The sequence below is a fragment of the Rhea pennata genome, chromosome 14, assembly GCF_028389875.1.
Source record: "Rhea pennata isolate bPtePen1 chromosome 14, bPtePen1.pri, whole genome shotgun sequence".
Lineage (NCBI taxonomy): Eukaryota > Metazoa > Chordata > Aves > Rheiformes > Rheidae > Rhea > Rhea pennata.
In genome coordinates this window covers 15,896,087-15,918,479 of record NC_084676.1, presented here as the reverse complement: position 1 = coordinate 15,918,479, position 22,393 = coordinate 15,896,087, and the positions used below count along the sequence as shown (strand labels likewise).

The window sequence follows — 22,393 nt, the reverse complement described above, 5'->3', positions numbered from 1 at the left end:
TGTGGTTTACATTTCTCTAAAGTTAGAACTGGAACTCATGAGGTAAAATACAGAAATAGATAGGAATAAGAAAAAAAAACCCCAAATGTATAATTTAAAAAACGTGTTAAAGCAATAGCTGCATGATACTATGCTCTCCAAAAAGTTCAAAGGGAGACGGTTATGGATAGTGAGTCTTAGAAGGCTGTTTGTTCCCTGGGGAGCAACACGCCAGTTTTCACTCTTCATGAAAAGCTAGAAAAAATTTGATCTTGATTTTTTTGTGTATGAGAAACTTTTATTCTTCAGAGCTGAGAGAGAAATGTTGGCAGAGAGATGCTGGGACCCAAAGATCCCATGGATATTTGGAGTGGCTACTGCAAAAGGGGTGACACACCATGGTCCACTATAGGAAAATCTCTACGTATATTTTTGCAGAGGTGGTGGCACAGTAAGCTGGCTTTAAGATTAGCCAACTTTGGAAGAAATGCCATGTTAGTCAAGTAACACTGAATTTGCTTGGATTTGCAGCTGGATCTGAGTTCTGGGTCGCTGATTCATCTGCCTCATGATAGGGAATGAGAGTGTGATTGACGACATTGACTGACTTGCTTTTTGGAGGTGGCTGTGTTGGAACAGCAGCAATGGCAGAGCTGGATGAAACTGAGGTTTGCTGAGACGGTAGAAATGAGGACTGTGACGGGGTGTGAGATTGGGAGGCAGTGGGAGTGCTACCCGGAGAGCTGCCGCGACAGATGGAGCACTGGAGACTCCCCTGCGTTGGGGACGCGGCTGACTGCAGGCTTTGCCTGCAGCTCTGCAGTGTAGGGAAGGGCTGCGGGAAGTCAGACTGAGGGCCTGCCTCGCCCACTGATCTCTGAGGAGTTTGGGCCCACGGCGTCGGCCCTGCAGGGCCCCTGTGCAAGGCCATTGCACAGGGCAGGAAGGCAGCAGGGCCTGACGCGGGGCAGGGCAGGGCCGCGACAGCCCAAGGGCGTTGAGGCACGACGGAGCCACGACAGCCCTGAGGAGAATCGGCGGGAAGCGGCTGCGCGCGCCCCCCCTCCCCCCCGCGGCCCTTCCCGCCGCAGCCCGGCTCGAGCCACGTGCGCGCCCACGCCGGACGTCGCGCGGACGCGGGAATACTGACTTCTCCCGGCCACCGTCCGGCGGCTCCCTAGCGGCTTGATCGCGCCTCCTCGACCCCGGAAGTGGTTGCCGCGAGCACTTCCGGGAGGCGGCTGGGTGGCCGGCGGCGGCGGGTGCGGCGCCTCCCCCCCTCCTCCCGCGGCCCGGCCCGGCCCGGCCCGGCCCGGTCCGGCGCGGCGCGGCGCGGCGCGGCCGCGGCCCAGCATGCCGGCGCGGCCTGCCCGCTGCCCTCCCTGCGGCCGGCCGGTAGCTCCGCCGCTGCCTCCTCCGCGCCCCGCCTGGGACGTGACCGCCGCCGCCCGGCCGCGGCTCGGCCCCGGGGCTGCCCGGTGAGTTCCGCTGCGTGGGAACCGGGCGTCGGTTTGATGGGCTCTGGCTGGTCCGGGGTTAGCGGCTGTGGGGGGCTGGGGCGCCGAGGGCTCCCCCGAGCCGGCTTGTGTCGCATCTCGTCTCCCGAGGCCTTCTGTGCTTTGGAGCCGTGAGGTTTTTTAACCGAGAATCCCCAGGGAGCCGCCTGTAGGCAAGCGGGTTACGGGCTCCCGTGTTCGCTGAGCCCCGACGTCGGTTTTGGGAGTGTGGCCGTGGGCATCTGCTCGCTGCGGTTAGGGCTCATATCAGGTTGCTGAAATTATCTGAGCGGTTCTTAGTGAGTGGCAGCTTTTGAACATAAGCATGTGTGGCTGCACCGAACTGGTGATATGGAACTTCTGGAAGCAAAGGTGTTCTCTTCGAAAAATAGATTAATAGCCAATGTGTAGGTATATCGGTTAACAGAATTCAAGCTTATGCAGTAGTAACGCTTTCAATTTACAAAGGTGAATTCAGAGCAGTTTTTGGTGACTAAAACGTCATATAACTTGGTGAGTATGTAATGGAAAGGATGTTTTTTTTTTCTTTTTTTTAGCAATGGAGGCTCCATATGATGGCACCGAAGTAACTGTGGTAATGGAGGAAATAGAAGGCACCTACACTTACGCATCACCAGTGCCGTCTAAGAAGAAAAAGAAATACAAAAGTTCTGGAGATCATGGGGAAAAAGCCAAAAAACCTAGGTAAGCTTCCTGTATCTTCATTTATTTTCTACATAGAATGTGGGAGCACTTTTCCATGTTTCTGGTGTAAATAAACTCTACAGTACACTTGGAACATTTTATAGCATAAAATATTATATATAGAATCTTGACACTTTAGGCACTCTCTGATATGCATGCCTTTATGGAAGCTACGGTTGCTTGATCTGAACTTTGTGTGCTTCTGAAGAATTTACCTTAGATTCTGTTTGTTACTGCAGAGGTTTTGTTCAGAATCTTAGTTCTTATTTAGCTTTAAAAATGCTTTTAAAAAGAGAGCTGAAAATAACATGCTGGTAACTTGACCTTGAGACCAGCATAAAACTTGTGGATTTCTTTTTCCAAAGGTGTTTATCTAGAATGACGTTATCATTTCGGTCTCTGGTTGCATTTCAGATCTGCTTACCTCCTCTACTATTATGATATATACTTGAAAGTACAACAAGAGCTGCGCCACCTCCCTCAGTCTGAGATCAACAAAAAGATCAGTGAGAGCTGGAGGTTACTCAGTGTGGCTGAAAAAAGCTATTACTTGGAGAAAGCCAAGCTCGAGAAGGAAGGATTGGACCCGGTAAACTGCCTTTCCTGCCATTCCTTGGGTTGTGAAGAGAGAGGCCAATGGCTGTAACTGCTTTGGCATTTACCTGTGTACATAGCACTGCATGGAGGAATCATTTCAGTGCAGGTTCTGGTTTGTAAATCTGCTTAGGATAGTCTACGTACAAGCAGTGTGCAAGGCAGTGAATTTCTTCTGCTTTTTCTCTCCGTTCAGTCAAGGAAAGTTGAAATGTATCTGTATTGTACCTGCTGATGAGAACAGGTTTAGCTCAGCTGGTTAGAGTGTGGTGCTAATAATGCCAAGGTTGTGGGTTCGATCCCTGTATAGGCCACTTGTTTGGGGGTTGGACTAGATGATCTCCAGAGGTCCCTTCCAACCTTACCATTCTATGATTATTAAGTAACAGTGTTGGGCTTGTATCTTGTTGTCAGATAGATTGGTAGTAAGTCAGATGACAAAAATCAGAGTTTAGAGGGATTCTATGGGCTCTGTTGCATGGAGAGCTTCCTGGCAAGCTGCTTTGGGAAACCACTTGAATTTTAAGCACTACAGTAGTCAAGAACAGGATTGAGAATTGAATCTTTCTTTACTCTTGCTTATTTATTCCATACTCTGTTTTTGCCAACAGAACTCCAAGGTGTCCACTCGGACTGCGGTAGTTCCAGACGTTCCAGGTTTCCGTAAGATTCTTCCCCGCTCAGATTATATTATTATTCCTAAAACTACTCTTCAGGAGGACAGGAGCAGGCAGTCGCTGGAACTTTGTGTGGCACAGGGTCAGGCAGCATCTGAAGGGTTAACGGCTTCCACCAACATCACAAATGTCTCCCATGATGCTGTACAAAACATCCTTTCTGTGGACTCGAGCCACGTTGGCATTTCCGAGCAGTGCATTGCCATTGAAGGACTAGCAGAAGAGACGACTTCATTTTGTCAGTCAGATGCTGTGGAAGAAGTTGTTGCGTCAGAGGTCCTCTCGCAGTACGTTGGGCCTGTGACAGATAAAGTGGCTGGGGATGTCCTCTTGGATGAGGCTTCTTTGGAAATAGAAGGGCAACCGTATCAAACAACTCGGGTAGTTATTGAAGAGACTCTAGTTAGCAACTCCACAGACATCTCCAGCGGGAGCACGGCAATGGCCCGTCCTCAGGTTTCAGATGGCCTGTCTGTAGTGACGGTGATGACTGGGAGGGTAAGCTACTGTAGTGATACTCAAATGCCTTCTGTCAGCTTCTCGCCTGAGATCTTAGTGTTCTTCAGCACATTTGATTCTTGATGGCTATGGGAGGTTCTGCACTGCGCAGCATGCTCGCGCTCAGTAGTCAGAGAAACAGCAGCATTTCTAACGCGGTGATTATGCTTTCTCTGATTACTGACTCTTGCTCCTGATAGTGATTCTGCCATATGCTGTTATTGCCCATGTCTTAAAGTGGCTGCTTGATTTCCCATTAATATTTGGGGTGAGTTGCACAGTTATACTACAAGATTTTGAGAAATTTAAATATATTATCTCTGCTTCTGATAGCTGTTTTCTTGGTTGTAGCGGGCTGGGTGAAAGGAGTCCTTTAAAGTTGAAGTTAGATATCAGCTGTAGAAAACATTAAAGAATTGAGCCTGTTATTTTCTATCTCAACCTGTGAAGAGTTTGATAATTTGCCAATTTTGCCAATTTACCAGTGTGGTCCTGGTGGGGCCCTTGCTTTTTAAATGATTGCTGTTCTTTGCTGCTTTGTGGTGTCATCAGTCCTTAAGATACATATTCAAGGGCAGTGCTCATGAAAGGGTGGGACACAGTTCACCACATCTCTTGCTTTCAGCATATATTCTTCCTCTGACTTCACTTTAGGATACAGAAGAGAACAGCTCCTCCACACCCACTACACAATTTATTATGTTGCCTTTGCCAGCTCATTCTGTTGTGGAGAACCCAGCGTCGATTAAATTGGTAAGAAATTCAGTCTCATATGCCATGTTAGGGTATACATGTTACTATAGGTTTGGCTTAAACGTGTTAGAGTAGGAGGGGTTTGATCACGGTCCATTTCTTAATCATAGTCCAAACTCGGGTCGTCATATCAGTCGAAATATTTATTGTCCCCCCCTTTATGGCCTTGTGTGTGCTAATGGAGGCCTCTGGCTCCCTAGAGCTTCTTAACTAGGTGCCTCTTCCTGCTGCCTTCTTCCTTGAGGAATTCTTAGAGATAAATGGAAGTAAATAATGCTATAACAACCCATCTAGCTAGCAGCAGTTTTTTGTTGCCCTTAAAAATTTTTTTTGAGGATCTATATAATCATGTGTGGCATCTACTTGAGTCCATATGGATTTAGCTCAGCTGGTTAGAGCATGGTGCTGCTAATGCCAGTGTCATGGGTTCAGTCCCTATATGGGGCTATGCTGAGGGTTGGACTAGATGATCTCCAGAAGTCCCTTCCAACCTTACCATTCTGTGAGTCTATGAATATCTGTTTGCTTAAAATGCAAGTGTCCATCCTTTCTGGGCAAGAATCTGCTCTCGTGATTGGAGCATGCGGCTTCCCCAGCCCTGTGGAGGGCTACTGCTTTGGCTATGTGATAGGGGATGAGCAGTAACCTAAGTTTTTTGAGGGGCTCGTTGCAGTAGGAAGGATAGTGCTATTTCTCTAACATAACCACTTCAATCACCTATATTTTTGTAATCATTGTAAGACTTTACCATACAGTCAGCACAGCAGCTCCTAGTGTTGTACAACTTAGTATCAAATCATGTTTTTTTGGATCCTCTATACAGCCAGCTGATAGAACACTTCAGGTATTTATAGTGCTGCGTAGTGTAATACTCTTCCAGGTGTCTTATGGAAAATGGAGATAGCTCAGGTTTTTGTTTCCAGGGAGCAGTGCTTAGCTTAAATTGTTTCGTTTCCTTGATGACAGCAATTACATTTCTAGAAAAACTATACCTAGTTATCGACTTGTGGTGCAACAGCTCCCTCTGGAGCATTGAGGACACGTGAATCTTAACAAGCACTCTCCTGACAGTAGATCAGCCTAATTGACACTGGTGTGTTACTCTCATGTTGCCTTATTGTGGATTGTTTGAATAATTCTTACATCATATTGTGACTTTTTCATATTCATAAGAGAACTGTTAAGTAGTTGTAAATGCAAGGTTAGCTTTTCCAGCAGTGTATATGTGTTCCTCATCTCTGATCCGCTGTTTGATCCAAAATCTGAGGAAACTGAAAGCTCTTGTAGAGACTGAACACTGAAGTTCAGTGTAGTTATAGTGCTGACTTACTCTGATCTGACTGTGTGCTGGTTGATCAATAAAATGAGTAATAGTGGAGGACTGTTACGATTTACTAGATAAGGTTTGTAAAAGCTTGTCAGGAAAGGGAAATGAGCAAGCGCAGCTCTGTGTTTTGCAGTTCTGTAGAGAGATTCTTGACAATTCTCATTTCAGACAACAACCTACACTCGCAGGGGACATGGAAATTGCACCAATCCTGGCTGTTCTTTCACTTATGTCACCAGGCATAAACCACCAAAATGCCCAACATGTGGGAACTTCCTAGGAGGGAAGTGGATCCCAAAGGTAACTTCTGCTTTTCCTCTGCTCTTACTTATTTATTTATTAGCTGAAAAGTGGCATTTTCCTGAATGTCTGTGATATCCCTAGAACTGTAGAACTAGTATAGGATGTCAGATATGACCAAATTCATCTCTGCACTTGTATTCCAGTGCTTGTGCTGGAGCAAGTTACCACTGCAGAAGACTTTCAGCCCAGGTGAGACAGAACTGAAATTACCACTCTGTGGGTAAAGATGCAGCTCATAATGGTATTAATTAGAATAGAGGGGGGCAGATTTAGTAGCACTGCCTCATTGAGAAGGCATAAATTCTTCTGGCCCTCTCTATTATGGTTTCTGTGATTACAAAGTACTGCCTGTTTTTCCTGCTACAGCCCTAGCTGAGCTCAGGGAGTTGGTTAAACCATTTGTTTTATGGTGTGCCTTGTTATTTATCTATATTTGTAGCTCTTCTGTAAATTGAGGTTCTGTGATGGTCTTTTCAGTGTGGTTTTATCAACAGAAGGGCAGAGCAAACCTGAAATATAGTAGTAGTATTTAACCATTTGGGAGCTAATAATAAGGGTGCTGTAGAAGAAACTTAAATGCTCTTGGATTTTGTTGACCTATAGCTGTGTCTTAAAATTTGTGGTGTTCTCATCTATGATTGGAAGGAAATTCGTGGATATTGTTGGAGTTGTGGGCACAGACTTGATTGAATGGAAAAATCTTTCTCTACCTCATACCTACCCTACTTGAATTATTGGCATTCCTACTAGCTGTATGCAAGCTACTTGCTCCTTAAACCTTGGCAATGTAGTGGTGAAGACTAGTCAGCTCTGGACAGGTGTGTATTAAATTTGTCTGGTACAGGACCCTTCAGATATGAGCTAAAGGATGCTCTCAGTGTGAGCATTTGCATGGACATTCAGTGACTTTAAACAGATTTGTCATGAGTCTCTTTTGTTCTGTGCCCAGATCCATTAAGCATTTGTAGGCAAGAACTTTTTCAGACAGCTTACAAACTGAGTAGTGTCTGAGCTGATGGCTGGGCTTCGTATATGCTAGGATCCAAATAATGATGACAACTTACTAGCTTTTGTTCTGTAACCCTGCTGAACTAGATAAATGGCCAACTGCAAAAACATGTTTCTGTCTGAATATGGCAGGCCTGCTCCTGTTAAATTAAATTCTACAATGATTAGAACTGAAAGGTTTTAGAGGGAAGACTTTGTTTCGGTTTTATTCTGCTCTTTTGGGAACACATATGCCTGAACAGTTCCACTTGTTCTTCTGTTTTCATGCCTTGGGAAAAACGTGTACCAGGATTTTGTTTGTTTGTTTGTTTTAAAGCAGTAATAACAGCAGTAGAATTGTAACTAAATAGATAATGTACCTTCCTATTCTTTAGAAAAGAAAGCGACTAGGCTAGAGGATGTCTGTTTAACCAAATGGGATAAACACCCTCCACCCTAGAATATCCTTATGAATACAAACTGTATAGAAAGCTTAAAACTAACATGCTCTCTTTGATACCTAAATAGTTTGGAGGAACAGATGACTTCAGAGAGCTGAAACTATGGAAGTAAGGTGTAGGAGGTGGATCCTTGTTACAGAAGGTGGTGGATGACCTATCAACCAAATGTTGATATTTGAGGGAGTTTAAGAAGACCCATTCTTCAAAGTAAACGGTGTTTGAAATATTAGTAGAGAGTCAGGAGGCAGGATAAAATGTTAGCAGGGACTTTATTGTGGTAGGAGGTGATGTCTTTCTGCCATTATATATGGTGCACTGCTTAAAACACTTGCAATTTTGCTATTTTGATCATTTGGATGTTAAATAGCCTGTGGCAAACCAGATATATTCAAAGAGAACTTATTTACCTGTGAAAGTCTAAAGCTCTGAAGTGTGACTATCTTCTTGTTTCTAGGAAAAGCAACCAAAAAGTAAATCTGAGCCAAATTCAGGCACCTCTGTTAGAACTCCGGCAGCTAAAAGAGGTCAACAGATGGTTGTCACAGAACAGGCAACTGTTTGCGAGAATACCTCCAAGTCTGCCTTGGAAAGCTCTGAAGCTGTCAGCCAGCTACTGAATGCTGTGCCTGTTGGAGGGCAAATGCAGGAGACGGAGTGGGAGGAAGTGATCATCTCTGAGGCTCACATTCTTGCAAACAGTGTGCTTGCTGAAGACAGAGGGAGTGTTGTTGGAGTGATGCTGAGCCAAGAGAGCCAACTGCAAAAAGAGTCTTGTTCGGAGCAGTCTGAAAAAGATGGCATAAGGCTGGGGCTACCACCGTCCTCTGAGGTGCAGAGTCCAAATTCCTTTACGAAAAAAACAGTGGGGTGAGTCAGCTTTCCCTATGTTAAGGGAGCGTATGTTGTCTCTTTGGGGCTGATGGGATTAATCCAAGAAATTGAAGGCTGTTGGTAGTACCTCTTGTAAGACCTATTCTATGTATTGTCTGCTTCTTGCCAGTTCGGAATTGTTCCTTAAAGATTGTTTTGTTAGTCAAAGCTAATTTTCTTAAGTGACAAATTGTTAGGGTAATCGCAGGGCAGATGTGATCTCTTTTCTACTCTAATAACTGTGATTATTACACTAATAAAGCATACTTCAGGAAGAGGAGAAAATCAGGGAAGAGGAAGAATTAAAAAAAATGTATATATAAAAAATGGATTTTTTGAGCCAGTTGTAGCTTTTGTCTTTCAGAATTGATGCTCCAGCTGCTTCACACAAAGGACAAGAAGTAAAGAGTAAACTGAGACCTAAGCCCTCCTTGCTGGCTGCAGCAAGACCCATGAGAGCAATTCTCCCTGCACCAGCCAGCTTGGGGAAAGAAGCCAGTACTGAGCATCCTAGCAACAGACAGGCCTTTCCAAATACTGGTAAAAGCAGTGTTCTCCAGCGTGCTTTGGGAGTGGTTGTCCTTCCTTGCCATATTGAAGTGTTTTTTTCAGATGTGATATGGCTGAAGGGAGATAGTGAGCTGTCTTAGAAAACTTAAGCCTAAGCATGTGTTTGGCTAAGTTGTATGGAATGGGATAGTTTTGCTGTACTTCGCAAGGTCAGAACAAAAGATTTGTGGGAAGAATCCCCCCCCCCCAAAAAAAAGAAAGAAAAACACAAAAAACCAGCCAAACAAAGGGCCCCTATTTCTTTCTAACTGAGAGTGCAGGCAAACAGAGTATGAAAAACCTGCCTGGGTCATTTTGAGTTCAGAGGAAAAATCTTAGGTGACTTGTGGTGGCATTTACCAAAGCTATCAGAGTATAACAGAACCCGTTTTTCTGTTTCTAACCTGTTGCATCCCTTTCTTCTTTCAAGACAAGCATTCCCCTCTGAGAACATCAGGCCTGAAGCCCAGTACACTGAAACAGCTGGGTCAGTCAATTCTGCAGCCACCAAGTACTGAGGAACGAAAGGTATCTATGGTTTGTTCTTCAAACATATTCTTTTCCTTTGGATTTTTTCTCCAGAGTGCAGGGTATGACCTGAGTGGTGAGAAACAGAATAGAAAAATGTGGCAGCCTTTTGATAATGAGATCTATGACTGACAACTTTTAAATGAGATGGCTCTGAAGGAGCATGATGGCTGGATGAGCCTAGGACCTGAGCTGAAAGATGCTATTGGGCAGTCCTTCCATTGGCTGCATTGAGAACCTACCAGTTACTGCCAGAAGGTGTTCTGAGGATTTGCAAACTGATATGTAATAGATTTTCTCAGTACTCTCTATGTCACCTGTGACAGATGACTAAGTATGAAACAAAGCATGCAAAGATGCTGGAGTACTTCTGTTTCAACTGTAGTGCCTTAGTACACAAAATAGCATGTACCAGTCCTCTGCTGTTAAACACAGCAGCTTAGAAGGAAAAAAAAAGAACCCCCCCTAAAACCTTATAGATATTGCTTACAGAGCATGTGTATCCAGTAGTATGCTTATCATGAATGATTTTTTTTCTGTATTTTCTCCTTTTCTTTCAATCTCTAGCTCCATAGTGCTTTGACCAGTAGGGCATCACAGGTTAAAGTGGTGGAGGTCAAACCAGAGCTATTCCCTTCCTACAAGTACAGTTGCACCGTAACTTTGGTGAGAATTTTTTCAGATGGTCTGATTTATGTTGTGGGGAGTGCCATCTCTAGGATGAGAATGTTATGTGATTTTTTTTTTGTTTGTTTTACTGACTTGCAGAAATGCATTTAATGTGAGGCAGTTTGTTCTTTATGTTATCTGTTGACCTAATCTGGGATGACTATACTATGTTACAATCATATTTGGGACTAATTTTTTTTCTTCGTAAACTGGCGTAATTCCTGTCCCATCATGGATTAATGGTAGAGGATCAATGGTTTCTGAATGAGTTTAATGTGCTAAGTGTTTGTGATCTCTGAAATTTGCTCCCGAATGTCTTGAGTATCAGTTCAGATATTCTGTGCAAAGTGAAAGGCCTATCATTTGGTCTTTAAACTAGGTGATATAAGTTACAAGATAGAATATTTGAGCAGATTTTTTTTAGACTCCTCCTGGCATCTAAAATCAGAGTCAACAAACATTCTTCTTTTGTCATTTCAGGATTTGGGATTGGCAACATCACGTGGCAGAGGGAAATGCAAGAATCCCTCTTGTAGTTATGTGTATACAAACAGGCACAAGCCACGGATCTGTCCAAGCTGTGGCTACAATCTTGCCAAAGATAGAGCTGAGAAAACAGCAAAATCCCTGGTAAGGTTCAGAAACTCGTCGTTCTTCTCAGTGGGCCATTGTGGGATAGGAGGATGTGCCTTAATTTGTGATTCCCTTTGGATTTTTTTTAATTATAAAGACACAGCCTTTTCTAACAGAAAAATGTTCTGTTGAAAATACTTGTGATATTTTTACTGTCTAAACCCTTGCAACAGCAGTGCTTCTGAGAATGAGAGTGATTGCACTCATTTCTACCACTGGATGTCTCCATAGCTAAAAATACTTAAAGCATGTAGGTACATACGCACTGAGAAAATCGCCCTGAAAAGTCACATTTCTTGCATCAGTTTTGCTGAACTTTAGTCTTTATCAATAAACTCTCAAGTAAGCTCTGTTTTTAGACCAACTTGTGACAACAGTTGAGTTAGTATGTTTTGTATTACAGCTTCCTATTTTTAGGGGTTTGTAGCACAACTTTACTTGCAGCCTGAATTTATTAGTTTATTTCTGGATGTAATTTTTTTCTTTTTTAGAAGAACATTGTTCAAGTTGTCTGCTATTTCTTTACATGGATATAAATAATAAAACTTTTTGCTTCTGAACTTTCTTTTGTATTTGAAGTTTTGAACTTCAGCTTTTCTCATACAGAATTATTTTGGTTATGAAAAAAGAGCTGTCCTGTTCTTTACTGGAATGCCCACTCAGCATACAAACAGATTGCATTTTAGATTGTGTGGTAATTTGACTCTTCCACTTGCTTTTTATTTATTTATTTATTTGAAGAACATAACTTCGTGAAGTGTTTATTCGGAGGGGAAAAAAAAAACAGGACAAACTCTAATAGCCTGTGTGAAAAACGCACATAAGCATACCACTGTTCCGTACGTATCTGCTTAGCTCAGCTTGCATTTTGGGAGGCGTGTGGCTTGTCTCTTCCTCATTGGGTTTTTTATTTTTATTTTCTGGTTCTAGCTGTGTTTAACATTGCTATTACAAAGTTGGTCGTTATCTCTGCTGTTTGGACTAATCATTTATCTCATTGTTAGGCTAGACAGAAAAACAAGTTGAAATGTTGGCAGAAGGGTTTAAGTGATTAAACAGATCAGCCTGTTTACTTCTCTGTTCTTTTGAGCCACCTAGAGTTTGATTCTCTTGTGCTTGTGCTTTTTGACTTGATAGCACATGCATATGTATGGTACATAATCAGCAATATTATTGGTGGATTCCATACATTGCATCCATAAGTTCTTTTTTAACACTTGCCTCCCCACGCTTCTGTAGAGGTCTGCAGACTGCACTGGCCCTCGGAACATGCTGTAGAGGACAATATGCCTGATAAATGGCAGAGCAAGGCAGGGACAGAATTGCCAGGAATATTGAAGTGTTTATATACTTCCTGATGGTTGTCTCCACCTTCTTGATCCTCAGTCCCTGTACTGATGCTCCAGTTCAGTGATAAAGTTGTGAGGGCCTAAGCAGTATTATGGGAGTTCCTGAAGGGCTGGGCTGTCTGTAACTTTAAATATGCATATTATGTACATTTTACATGTATATAGAAAAAAAATATTTTTGGTGAAGTAATCTAGCCCGAAAGCTACTATCTGTGGTCAGTTACTGAGCAGCAGAACAGAAGTCTGCTGGGTAGAAAGGTTACTGTATTTCTGTTACCTTTTGTGACCTTTAGACTTCTTGGTATTTCAGCCCCATACTTGCCTGGTAGAAAATGAGTGTTCGGTTTGCTTCCTAGGAGGTCAATCCAGGTCAGTCTGTGCTGAACACCACTGAGCCCCTAACCCCATCCCAGAAAGAGATTCAGCGTCAATCCACTCTGCAGTTGCTGCGCAAGGTAATGCAGATTCCAGAGAATGAATCAGAACTGGCTGAGGTCTTCACGCTCATCCATGAACTCAACAGCTCGCGGCTCATCTTGTCCAACGTGAGTGAGGAGACAGTCACCATAGAGCAGACCTCCTGGTCAAACTACTATGAGTCTCCATCTGCGCAGTGCCTCCTCTGTAACAGCCCATTGTTCAAAGGGGGACAGAAGTAAGATTCTGTTTTAGACTTGTGACTCTTTCAACCTCATGCTGATATTCTGTGTTACAGATACGCCTGAGTGTTTGTTTTAGCCCTGATGTTGAAGCTGGCTCAAGTGACACTGAGTAAACTACATGTCTGTGGAAAGGACTTTAGCTGGTTAGCTATGACCTGTTTGTTTCTCCTGCACAGTTTAGTTTGCCATAGTCACCGTTTCTATACAGCCGGAGAACTTGATCAAAAGTCATTGCTATGTCTAGGTGTATTTTTTTTTTTTTTTTTTTGGAAATGGAATCTCTTCATTATTCATCCCCTCTTTTCCATTCTGATGTTTTGAGGTTGCCAGAGGCAAAACTGTGAGATTATAGATTTGTGTTATGTGATTTCCATGGTTTCTGTCATCCTGATATGACTGTTGTGTGGCTCCTTTTGCTTATGATGCTTTCATTCTTTTCATGACTTAGCGTGGGCTTGAGTGAATCCTCTTTCAGAGCCAACAACCAAACTGAAGCCTGAAAGACTCAGAAAATACTAGTGTATGGTCTGGATTACCTTAAGTAGATATGTATAAAAGCGCACAGGATACCTTGTCACTGAGCCTACCAAACATCTTCCCATTATCTAAAGCCTGGATTGAGCCATATCCAAAGCAAGATATTGTTCAGTTTACTGTTGTATTTCTTTCTTGAACCAAAACCATTTTCGTGGTGCCAATTAAGGATGTTGGCTTTGTTCAAGCTAGTACTAATTGATATTTTTCCAGCAGAGATACTTTTTATATTCGGTAAAATCTACAGACAAGTGCCATGTTGTGCTCTGTCCTTTGCCTTGCAACTTACCAACTTGTGCATTGTATATCCTTGCTTTTGTGCTGGAGTGCTTTGCAGTGCTCTGAAAACCTGTGTGGGACTCTCAGCGTGTGCCTCCATAAGCTGAAATTAAATTGCCTCCTGTGAGGGGGAAGCTGGCTTTGACTTTGATTTGTATTTTCTCAGGTGGACAGCTGTATTTCTGCCATTAGGGTACAGCTGATATTTTTCTCTGAACTTCCCCGTCAGCAGTCTTGCTGTAAAGGGGTGGATGTTGCTGTATTTTAGTGTGCAGGGATAGACTCTTGGGTAGACAGTGGTACAGGGCTCTAGTTGCCATTTGTTGCTACAAGCAATAGGGCTGACAGTTCTACCAGGGAAGCTGGGACTGAAACTTTTTTCCACCTCTCAAATGCTGTCTACTGGATGTAGGGAGATGTAAAGATGCTGTAGTGCTGTTTCAAGAATGTGAACAGTGACCTGAACTTACTTAAAATGTGTTGAATTTTTCCAGTTTGAATTTGTGAACTGGCTTAGACTGACATACTGACTAATGAACTAGTATGAATTAGAACAGCTTAAGTTATGGTAGCACTAGGCTGAAAAACCTACTAGCTTGATTATCTAATGCGAGTTGACTTCTGCTTGTTTGTTACAGTTCCCTTGCTGGTCCTCAGGAGTGCTGGCTGCTGACGGCTAATAGGTTGCAAGTTGTTACTGCTCAGGTCAAAGTGTGTTTGAATCTGCAGTGCCTGGCCCTTCATAGCTTCACTGATATTTACACAGGTAGGAAAGAAAGCAAGTGCACCTATTTGCAATACGAGTACAGTTTAAACCCTTCTAAAGCCTTGAGAATGTATTGGGACATTTTCTTCATGCAGAAAAGCGTCCCCCCTGCACTGTATTAAGCTCTTATATTTAAGCTTACTCAAAGAGTATAAGAAGCAGAACAATTCAGTAAAACTTGAACACTGTAATGAGAAAGATGAGGCACTGCTTTACTAGTGTAGCTGTACTCTGTGTAAGTGGTAAATGTTGAGTTTTGTGATGCTTATCATGAGATTGTGGTTGAAGACATCTCTGCAGAGTGTTGTTTCTCAGCGCTGGCTGGTGAGACTCAAGTAGCAGTGATTGCAGGCTTCCTGCAAAGCAGAGTGGAGCTGAGAAGATGGATTGATTCTTGTTTCTTTTAGCCTTTATGTTTAAAAGCAGGTCTAGAAAAGGATCTAACCTTGCTAATGTGCAGAAGGATCAGTTCCAGGAGTCCTATCCAGCTGCTGATCCTCTGAACAATACTCACATGAGTGTTTTTATCAGTAAGCAAGGAATGTTTTATTGTGAGGAAGATCTGAAATGCCACAGACAATAGCTATATTGTTTTTACTGCAGGCCTTTTCAATGTAGGCAACAAGTTGCTGGTGAGCTTGGATCTTCTATTTGCAATTCGAAACAACATTAAACTTGGAGAGGATCCCAAAGTGGCTGTTGGCAGCATTCTGGACTCTGTTCAGGAGCAAACTGGTGGGTTTCCCTTCTTGTTTTTTACCATAGTACTTAGTCAAACTCTGTGACCTCGCCTATGATTGTAGGTTATAAAAATGGAAAAGCCACCTCTTATGGTGTGGTATGTTTCTGTGAAATTTCTGTTTAAATTACTTCCTAAACCCAATGGTACTTCTGTGGCCAGTTCTCTGTAACAATTGTCTAGAGGACAGGTTTGTTCTTACTCTGCATAGGAGTTTTTTCCTACCTCTCCACTTCCTAAAGGAAGTGAAAGCTCTAACAGTGGCATGTTCTCTTTTCAGAAAAAAGCTTGAGTCCTGATGAGCAAACTCAGCTCCAGGAGCTGCTATGCAATGGCTACTGGGCCTTTGAATGCCTCACTGTCCGGGACTACAATGATATGATCTGTGGAATCTGTGGCATAACCCCCAAGGTGGAAATAGCCCAGAGGAATGTGGAAAATGTTCTGGCCCTGAAAAGCATAGAGGTAGGCTTTTCATGAGCTTTGCATCCTGTTCATATTCAAAGCAGATCATAATGACTTTTGCTGAATCTGCTCTTTGTAATGCATGATAATTAAGTGAGGCCTTCGTGAGTAGTTTTCTGCTGATGCCTGGCAAGAGGATGTGGCTGGAGCGGTGATGCCTGCACTTCTTCTTAAAGGCGTTGATATATGGTCTGGAGAAAACAAGTTATTCTCTTCCTGGACCGCAGCTTTAGTCAGGCAGCCTCTGAAAGAAGCAACCTAGATGAAAATTGATGAACTTAATCTTCTTTTAACATGAAAATTCTTACTCAGTAGTGGTTCCCCTGAGGTGCTGTCTTCCCTAATGAGGAAAAATACCCTAACAGTAGTATGCAGCATGCCTAGATTTAGGTTAAATAGATTATTTTGACTCTCACCAAGTGAAGAGTGATTGTGGGGAACTCCAGGACAGAAAAAGGAGCCTTATGTCATCATGTTATGTTTGGGCTGAGCACTTTCCTGGGTAGTCTTCCTGCCTTGTGTGAGGTTGATACAATACTGTCAAATGTGGTTGGTTGTGTTTGACAAGTGTGTTGTCTTGCTCTTTCTAGTTTACTTGGCCAGAATTTTTGGCATCAAGTGAAGTGAATGTAGAAGATTTCTGGTCCACAATGGAGACGGAAGTGATTGAGCAGGTGGCTTTTCCCTCTAGCCTCCCCATTACAAAGTTTGATGCCTCTATTATTGCTCCTTTCTTCCCCCCACTGATGCGAGGAGCTGTGGTGGTCAATACTGAGAAGGACAAGAACCTGGATGCACAGCCAGTGCCAGGTAACTGCTGAGGTGATGCTCATTAAGGAGTGCTGTAAGCAGTGGAGACTGGTCTTTTGATGATGCTTTAGAGCTGAGAAGTGATTGTTACATGGTTCTGTAGAGTCATGTTGCTTCTGTTGACAGAAGACAGTAACGTTGGGGTGATTTCAGCAATTCTCAGCATACTTATCAGCTTGAGCTTTGGCCTGTGCAGCAAAGCTTGAATACACTGGTGTGCTCTGAGGCATTTGAGATACAGAGAGCATGGGAAAACTCTGCACCTCAACTGATACATTGCCTGAATGCAAAAGGATGCTTGCATAACTTGGACACCAGTCAGTATAGTTTTTCATGTTGGACTGATACCTGCGTTGTGAAGGCTTCAAGCAGTGCTTGCTACTTCAATATCACAATTTCAAGGAAGGATTAATAATTCTTTAATGGGAATTGAATAAAGCCTAGCAGATGGGTATACTAGTCCTGATCAGTGTTGTCAACATGCAGCATACCCACGGCATTGACTACACGTAACAAGAAACAAAGAGATGAGTACGCTTAGATGAACAAAAGCTGAATTCAGTACCAGCAAGTTCCCTTAACAGTTTAAATATCAGATATACTGAAATTTGCACCTTGTGTTGTGGAAAGAAAATTGGCTTTGCATGTTTACCAAGTATAGGAGTTAGCTTTGCAGCTAACTCCTGGGGCTGTAGCTGTTCGTAGAGAGTTGAGCTGGAGAATCACTCACAGACTTTTGTGGAAATGGTCTACAGAGAAAGAAGCAGGGAAGCATTGCAAAGGATAGGCCTGGAACTGCTCGGTCTGAAGACTGCAGTCACACTAGTTTACAGGCTCATAAGTGACCTCACTGGTGAGCAGTTAAAGTGTGACATACTTTGGAATTGGGGTTATTCATGGCTTTCTCTTGCTGGTAGTTGGTTGTGCAGTCTCTACTTCTGTAGTGTTCGGAAGAAATTATTTTGGTCACTTCTCCTTCTGAGAATGAGTGTTGAGACTTGTTTCCTGCCCTTGCAGGTAATGGGAGTGCCTTGGTGAGACTTCTGCAGGAGGAAACTTTAAGGCTTGAGCTTATCAGCTCTTACAGCAAAGAAGAGCTGCAGAGCTTTTTAACACAATGTGGCATTCCCTGGGAGGCTTCAGATACAAAGGTAATGCCTTGTTTACTCACATACCTACCTGCAGGAGAACTGTTCAACTTTGACTTTCCCTAGTTCACACCTGCCATTCTGGATAATTAACTTCCCATCTGAGTGTACTTGGGGCAGGAGTAGGTTAAAAATGAGAGCCTGCAGATTGCAGGGTAACTTACAAGATGAAACAAATTGAACCTGTCTGGGCTGGAAGAAAGGAAGCCCATAATTACCTTGTCACAGGTTCCACATTGTGTTAATTGCTTGTCATGCTTATGGTGCTGAGTGGGTGATTAAGAAGTTAGAGGCTATGCAAATTGGGACTTGGGAGACCTTATTCACAGCCTTCTCCCTCTTTGGGAGAGTCCATTGATTTTAGTCGCATACAAACATTCTCTGGGGACTCTTTTCTAGGACCATCTCTGTTACTCTCTCCTGGCTCTCTATGACTTTGTACAGAATGGGACAAGCATGAAGCAAGCCTCTGCCCATCACACAGGAGGGAAAATTTATAAAGTGTGTCCACATCAGGTAAGGAAGGCTGGAGTCAATGGTATTGTTCTTTATCCTGCTATTCGCTATTATCTGACTTGCTGATGTGGGTCCCTCTCATTAAATGAAAAAAACAGAGTGGGTTTCTGAGCAGAGAAAAAAGACGCTGCCTTGGCAGACTTGGAGGATGTACAGTCCTGCAGGAGACTTTAAGGTTGACTGGAGTCATCTGAAACCTCTTTGATATGGCTGCTGAGGTGGAGTTGAAAATCATCTCCTCCGTCTCTTTCTCCAGAACAGAATATCTTTAGAGAAAGTAACTGTCTGATTATTGTATTGTCTGGAATACCTGAAAGGAAGGAAGTTTAATTTTTTTCCATCTTTTTGTTTTCTGTCATAAGTCTTCAGTTCTGTTGTATTGCTTGGTGCTAATCCTTTTCTTTCTAGGTTGTGTGTGGCTCAAAGTACATAGTAAGAGGAGAAAATGCCCGGGATCATGTGGACCTGTTGGTCTCCTCGCGCCACTGGCCTCCAGTGTATGTAGTAGATACGGCCTCTTCAGTGGCACTGTGTGCAGATGTCTGTTGTCCTGACCTGACTTCCCAGATGTGGGGGAAAAACCAGGGCTGCTTCTCTGACCCTATGGATCCTCCAACGGTTAGTTATGTCCACCTTTGCTCTCTGCTATGCCAGTCTAATGTGGAAAAATTCCAAGTAAGGTTAAAAATGTGCATGCACACACACACACACACACACGTACAGAAAGACATATTTTTAGCTATAGTTAGAGGTGTATGTTCTCCTCTGATTTTAGCCTAAAGCAGGGGTAGAGCATAGTATACTGTACCTCAGGATAATTCACCTGGAGTTCCCTGACCAAGCAGCTTTGCCAGTGCAGAGCTGCTGAGCACCACTGAAAGCCTTACCTGTTGCCTAGGGTGTTGCATTGGGTTTACACTCCTTACTGGGAAGGGCTGCACTGGAGGTGTGTTGTATCGGATCAGCTCATGAACTTTGGAATACGTAGCTTATTTTGGCACAGCAACTCCGTTCATTCAAACTGATATTACTAGCTGAGAAATGAGAGAGGGAGAGGGTTGCTCATCTCTTCGAATTATCTGTGATGACATGAGAGTGGGGAAGGGGACGTGCTGAACCATCTTTCTGTGGTCTTCAGGGAAAAGCCTGATTACATTAGCTCTCCCGCTGTCCTAGCTCATAGTGCTGGGTAGAGTTCAGCCAGATGTTAGTTTTATCTTGTTCTCTTAACCATAGGGAAGTAGGTTCTGATATTTCCTGGTATGTATGTGTACTCTCTCCCCAGTATGTGTCCTGCCCTGAACTGCTAGACCAGCACTACAGCGTAGACATGACTGTGGCTGAGCACTCTGTTCAGCACCCAATCACCAAGTCGTCAGCACGCCGAATTGTTCACCTGGGTTCAGAGCAGAACAGCCACCAAGATCCAACAGCTCGGCATCACTGCATCTCCCTTTGCCGAGAGCTGGAGCCTTACAGTGCTATCATTGCTGCTATCAACGATAGCAAAACTAGCAACATCCGCCAGAGGCCCATCACCTTTGAGAACGCCACACACTATTACCTCTACAACCGCCTCATGGACTTCCTCACCAGCAGGGAGATTGTGAATCGGCAGATCCAGGAGATTGTACAGAGCTGCCAGCCTGGTGAGGTGGTAATTCGTGATGCTCTCTACCGGCTTGGAGTGGCCCAGATTAAAACTGAAACAGAAGAGGATGAAGAGGAGAACCAGAAAGAAGATAAAGAGGCTGCTGAATAAAAAACCAGCTTGTTGGTTTCTCTTTCTGGTCATCCAGATGGGTGGGCTCGGCCATGTTGTGCAGGGTTTGCGCAGCTGCCAGGCTTGAGAATTTATTTTTACAAGTTGGAGATGTGATACTGATGGCTTTGACTGCTGTTACTGACCAAAGAGCTGTGTGCTTCCAGAGTATCACAACTGCTGCTTTGAGCATGGGTCTGTTACCACCTTGCTGAAGGCTGCAGTTCCCTCCTAAGGTGTGTGATGGACCCACTGTTCGGTCATATGAGGTGTTGCCCTCCCTGCAGTTGGAGAGCGAAGAAGGGAGAGGCATTTCTGGTAGCTGAGAGTATGCATTGTCAAGTGCACGGGTTTTTAATTCTGAATCTTGCTTACTGACCTCCTTGTGCAAATTGGTGCAGATTTGGGGGTGTGGGAGCAGGCCTGGAAGGAGGTCAAATAGCCAAGAAATATTTTCCCCAAAACATTCTGAATGGATTGGTTTAGGACACTTACTCTTGCTTGGAAATTTTATAGGGCTCTTGTTATGTATTGGCTGCATTCAATGTTTAGTTGAGGAGAGGTGCCCATGCAGCCTTACTGCGCCATATCTGGGGAGCCTCACTGGCAGCTGCAGTTCTGGATCCAGGATTGTAGGTACTTGGGCTGCAGAGAGCTTGTTGGGTTGTTTGTCCCTTCATATGAGCGCTAATTGAGAAGCTGAAACACTTAGTGAAGGTCCTTATATATGTTAAAGTTGACCTAGTAAGCCCTATGGGAAACAGATTTATCTTAGAGCTGTAGAAGTGCTGTATAAGGTAATAGCTGAAACAGGAAGGGTGTTTAATTTCCATGCTGTCTTCTTGGGCACTTTACTTTTTTTCTGCAATTTCATTCTATTCAAGGACTAGAGTTTGCTTATTCTGCTATTAAGAGCTGAATCACAAGGATTGTCTGCGGCAGTAAGAAGAAACAAAGAATGCAGTGTAACCAGAGAGGCCTGAGCAGAGTTGTGTAGCCCTCCCTTGAAGGGAGCACTGGGAGAGCTACTCCACTTTTGCAGTCTTAGCACTCTGTCAAGCATCGTATTTGCCCGACCGGTGGCCACACAGCTCTGTGCAAGTTAGCTGAGTCTCTTGCTGTCCAGGTAGTTTCCTCTGCTCCTTTAGAGGAGTCCTGTTAAGAGCTCTGCCCCTACAGTTTATCTAATGAACACCTTAGGTGCTATCTGTGAAGCTACTTGTGTTGTCTGCTGTCAGCTCCCTTTTGCTATTGCTGGCAATGAATCTGAAGGTGGATGTTTGCGGGGGGCCCAGAGAAGAGACGAGTGGGGATGCTAGATTGCTAAATTGCCATCCAGGATATTTATTTTGTTTGTGTGAGCAGTGGGGAAGATTCAGAGGCTTGTGGTGTGGTTGAAAACTCCCTTCTGTGAAGGGGAACCTATTGAGTACCGTACTGTAAAAGTAAATGTATTAAGTCTGAGCAAATGCAGTAATTATGGCTTGGGGTTTTTCTGTTAAGAACATTAACTTATTATGAGAGACATTAGTGACTTTTTTCAGTCAGTGATAAAGTTTAATAAATTATCTCCAATTTTTGGGGTGAAACTGTGGCCAAGTGAGTTGTTTCTGGTGTACAAGACCTGGAGAATCACAGTGGGAAAGGGCACAAACATTTTGTGTGTAAACCATGATTCCAGGCTGCACTGGCATGAGTGGACACGTTCCTTTTATGACAGTGGGGAAAATGATGGGAAGGGGATGTGTGCCTGATATTCTCAGGAACAATCTGTTCTGAGAGGAAAAGGCTGCAAACTTCCTTGAGCTCCTCACCAAAGTGTCAAATGCAGTCTTCCACAATACAGTTATTCTTTTCAGTGCAGCCAAGGTGTTGTTCTTTATATACAGCAAGAAAGCAGCTTCTGCAGTCAGCATGATCCCTTCTAGGGTTGTTTGTTTTGATTTTTTTTTTTTTTGAATTTATTTTAGAGGCTTCTTGGTTCTGTCAGGGCTTCTCTGGTGCAGACAGCTTATAATAAATCTCAGGATCCAGAATTTCAGTTTGCCAATGTGATCTGAATTCAGATTGAACTAATGTGGGCTGAGGAGCAACAAGAGGCCAAGGAGAATGAAATGACCGCCTGCTCTGCAGGATCAGCAGTGGCTTCTTGTTTTGCAGTTCCCTGCACAGCTGCTTCTGACGAGGCTTTCGTAGGAGAGAGGCTGCAGCAAGTGACCATAACTTCTCTCTAGGCTGCGTTAATGTTATCAGCCACTGGAACTCTTGTTGTGTCTAAGCTGTTGGTACAGGAGGTTCTGCTGCAGTAAGCTAAAATTTCTGGTTGGGCCCCTC

At 43.7% G+C, this 22,393-nt stretch overlaps 1 protein-coding gene across 2 annotated transcripts; it reads left to right on the top strand.

Annotated features, from left to right (window-relative positions):
* The first annotated feature begins 1,369 nt into the window (after nt 1-1,369).
* On the top strand, nt 1,370-22,095 carry HMGXB3 (HMG-box containing 3). 2 transcript variants are annotated; one of them, XM_062587468.1, is made up of 20 exons: nt 1,370-1,457; nt 2,033-2,180; nt 2,595-2,769; nt 3,386-3,949; nt 4,604-4,702; nt 6,198-6,329; nt 8,235-8,647; nt 9,015-9,190; nt 9,630-9,727; nt 10,295-10,393; nt 10,877-11,026; nt 12,735-13,033; nt 14,492-14,619; nt 15,238-15,354; nt 15,639-15,823; nt 16,414-16,633; nt 17,651-17,784; nt 18,181-18,297; nt 18,706-18,915; nt 19,583-22,095. In XM_062587468.1, exons 2-20 carry the CDS (start codon nt 2,035-2,037, stop codon nt 20,057-20,059), a joined length of 3,939 nt encoding a protein of 1,312 aa, XP_062443452.1. In that variant the 5' UTR covers nt 1,370-1,457; nt 2,033-2,034; the 3' UTR covers nt 20,060-22,095. The 2 variants fall into 2 exon arrangements, with proteins under 2 accessions (XP_062443452.1, XP_062443451.1); XM_062587467.1 differs by having other exon boundaries at nt 15,223-15,354.
* The last annotated feature ends 298 nt before the right edge of the window (nt 22,096-22,393 follow it).